Source organism: Empidonax traillii, unplaced genomic scaffold, assembly GCF_003031625.1.
Source record: "Empidonax traillii isolate 1590-97213 ecotype Southwest subspecies unplaced genomic scaffold, ASM303162v1 scaffold1790:size96177, whole genome shotgun sequence".
NCBI classification, from domain to species: Eukaryota; Metazoa; Chordata; class Aves; order Passeriformes; family Tyrannidae; genus Empidonax; species Empidonax traillii.
This window is the reverse complement of record NW_020956983.1, coordinates 90,312-93,851: the sequence shown is the minus strand read 5'-3', so window position 1 is coordinate 93,851 and position 3,540 is coordinate 90,312. Positions and strand designations below refer to the sequence as shown.

The window sequence follows — 3,540 nt, the reverse complement described above, 5'->3', positions numbered from 1 at the left end:
ATTTAAGCAGAGCTGTGCTCTCACCTCCCTGCACAGCCCCGCTGCCCCTTTGAAGCTCAGTCTCCAACAAGTGACAAAAGGTTTTGAAGTAAGAGAGGAGAGATTCAGGTTGGATGTCGGGAAGGAATTCTTCTCTGTGCAGGTGGTGAGGCCCTGGCACAGGTTGCCCAGGGAAGTTGTGCACTCCCCATCCCTGGAAGTGCCCAAGGCCAGGTTGGAGCAACCTGGGCTCGTGGAAGGGGTTGGAATGACATGGCCTTTGGGCTCCCTTATAACCCAAAGCATTCCATGACTCCACGATTCCTGAGAGATCCCACCTCCCCTCCCCAGCTGGGCTCAGGCACAGCCTCCAGCCCCCCGAGCAGGGGCTCCAGCTGACGATGAGGAGTGGGAAAAAAACCTCCACCAACCAACCCCTTTGCTCGTCACACTTTGTGACAGCGTTCGTCCTTCTGGCTCTGCTGCTCAGCCTGACCACCAAAACTCGCTGAAGAGGGGGAGGTCTTCATGGTGGATTGGGCTGTACCCTGCTGTCCCCTCCTCCCCATCCCCTGCAGAGCAGCTCCAAGCTGTGCAAGCTGCTCTCCCAGGGCTGGAGCTCGTTGGCAGGGAGTGGGAAGGTGTCTGTCAAACACCCGGGGCTGGAACAGCTCACTTGTACAACATTCAGCTGATGTGGAGCAGGAGGTAAATAAATAGCTTTTATGCCATCCCTTTTGCTCACTTATTGGCATATTATGTTCCTGAAGTGTTTGTGGAATACAGTTCTGGGGGCAAGCGTAGACCGAGACTTCAGTTCTTATAAAATAGCAGTTTTCTTTATGTGGCTTGACCCAATTAACTTGATAATACATTGTGGCCTTTCTGTCATTTACCATTGCTTTTATCACTTCAGATGAAGAGATTCTTTAAAATATGCAGGCGAAATAATTAGAGGGAGGATCACTTAAAAGGTGACAGGACCCAGTTTGGCTCCAAATCTGAAAGAACAATTTTAAAAGTGCCTTTGAAGAAGACGTGGCAAAGCCATGAGCAGTGTTTTCATTTCTTCTGAAGTCCTGTCCAGGGCTGAAAGCTTTTATTTTTTTCCTGCCCAGTTCACAGGCTGGAAACTGTAGAATACAGGGACCAAAGGCAGAAGTGCTGTTGGTGCAGAGAATTATGGAAATGTGGAAACATTGAGGTTGGAAAAGCTCTCCAAGGCCTTTGAGTCCAGCACAGTGTTCACCACTCAACCATGTCCCCAAGTGCCACATCCACACAGTTTTTGTGGATGCACCACTTCCCTGGGCAGCATGAGGCAGGTTAGGAAGGAAATACAGCCAAAACCAGCAGCAAGGCTCTTAGGATTTTGGAGTTTTTGGGGTGGTTTGTGCTGCCCTGAACTGGGTCCTACCAAAAACTTCTCCAGTTTGGGTGGGACCAGACCTGGCATGACCTTGTTGGACGTGTGAGGCTCCTTTCCCGTGCTCTGAGGCAAGAACAGGAGGGCTCAAGAAAGGAGTGAGTTGTCTTTGCCACCTGCTTTAAAACCCTGGGTGTGCTTCCCACCTTGGTTTCCCATCTGCAGCCTGGGCAGCTGGGGTTCAGGTGGGCACCTCTCCCCATCTCCTTCGAGCAGGAAGGTGGTTGAACTCCAGGCTGGCTCTGCATCCCACATCTGGCTCTGCATCCCACATCTGGCTCTGCATCCCACATCTCCCAGCTCCCTTCCCTTCCATTGGTCTGAGCTCCAGGGCAGCTCCATCTCAGCCTCCCCTGTGACTAACAGTGCATTACAGGGACATCCCTGCTCCACAGCCCTGTGCCTGGGGGTGGAGGGAACCGGGATGAATCCCCCTGCACCCTCTAATCTCGCAGAGATCAACACACTCATCTGCATTTAAAAACAAAACAAAACACCAAAACCAAAAGGGAGAAAGAGCAGCAGCACGAAGTGCAGGAGAGACTATCCAGAGAGCTTCATAAAAATGATGAATTGCCTTTAGATATTGGGCAGGAGAGGAAGAGAGGGTTCCTCTTTTATTTCATGACATTAGGCTGTAGTGGCGCGTTGTTGCCGCTGCGAGTGTGAGCTCGGGGGAATCTCAAGGCAGTTTCGTAGCCAAACGCCTGGGAATTGAAGTGTAAATGAGCCGCTGCTGAGCATTTTATTTTGCCTTTTATGATTTCTCTTTCTCTCATTATGTAGGTCAATCTCCATTTCTAACGTGGGGCTGTGTGTGGGGGCAGGGGGGGGCACAGGGAGGTGAGGGGTGCCCCGGGGTGATGGGTGCCGTGGTGGTGATGCCAGTGCAGGGAGCAGCTGGAGCTGTGCCAGGGCAGGGTCAGGTTGGATCTCAGGAGAAGGTTCTTTCCCCAGAGGGTGGTTGGGCACTGAACAGGCTCCCCAGGGTTTGGTCACAGCCCCAAGGCTGCCAGAGCTCCAGGAGGGTTTTGGACAACGCTCTGAGGGACAGGGTGGGATTGTTGGAGTGTCCTGGGCAGGGCCAGCAGTTGGACTCAGATCCTTGTGGGTCCCTCCCAGCTCAGGATATCCCACTATTCTCTGGTCTTTACCTGCCCAGCAGTGCACGTTGGGATTGTCAGGCTGTGCCTGTGGCATGCCCAAGGGGCAGAAAGCTCTGGCATCTCCCTGCTCTCTCTGTCTCTCACCTGTGCCCTCTGAGCCTGGAGACACCTGTCCCCTCCCTCCCTGCCTCCCTGAATTACATCTCCTGCCACATTAGCAATTCAGATGCTGCACTGGCCTGTGCTGGCTGCTCTGATTAGTGGATGTGATAAAGAGATTCCTGCATCTCCCTGGGAGTTGTGGTGTGGCTGCTTTGCATACCCGGCAGTAAATCAGGCACAGTGTGTGTGTGTGTGATGGGGATGATCTGTCCCACACTGAGACAGGTGAGGACGTTTCCTTCTGCATTCCTTGCCTGCCCTTTCCCTTGCTGGTGAGCAGAAAACGCTCACAGCTGTGTTGTGGAGGAACAACTGTGTGTGTGTGTGCCCTAAGCCAGGAAAGGACCTTGCTGTGCCTGGAGCATCCTCCTGGAAGTCTGGGGACCCTTGAGGGCTGGAGCACTCCTTGTCCTGAGCCTGGGTGGTGTGGGCAGCTCTGCCAGGGAAGGCAGGGGGCTGGCACGGGTGGGTGCATCCCTGTGGACCCCTCCTGTGGGCAGAGGGGCCGTGGCTCACCCTCCTCCCCGTGTCTGTGCCCGCAGTGTGCCGAGGGATGCTGTGCGGGTTCGGGGCCGTGTGCGAGAGGAGCTCCAGCGACCCCTCCCAGGCCTCCTGTGTCTGCAAGAAAACAGCGTGTCCTGTCGTGGTGGCCCCTGTCTGTGGCTCGGATTACTCCACCTACAGCAACGAGTGTGAGCTGGAGAAGGCTCAGTGCAACCAGCAGAGGAGGATCAAGGTCATCAGCAAGGGACCGTGCGGTGAGTGAGGACAGGATCTCCTGGGGAGGGTCCAGGGAGACTTGTCCTGAGCTCACTGACGTCATCACTGGCGATGTCCTGGGTGATGGGGACATGTCTGATGGGGAGG

The 3,540-nt window shown here is 54.5% G+C and overlaps 1 protein-coding gene across 2 annotated transcripts in view; it reads left to right on the top strand.

The window, feature by feature from the left end:
• The first annotated feature begins 667 nt into the window (after window positions 1-667).
• Window positions 668-3,540, top strand: part of LOC114071021 (agrin) — a 44,908-nt gene continuing 42,035 nt past the window's right edge. For both annotated transcript variants that reach the window (XM_027908678.1, XM_027908677.1), the window contains exons 1-2: window positions 668-687; window positions 3,216-3,431. In XM_027908678.1, coding sequence (XP_027764479.1) covers window positions 3,227-3,431 — 205 coding nt within the window. In that variant the 5' untranslated portion in view covers window positions 668-687; window positions 3,216-3,226. The remainder of the gene's footprint in view (window positions 688-3,215; window positions 3,432-3,540) is intronic.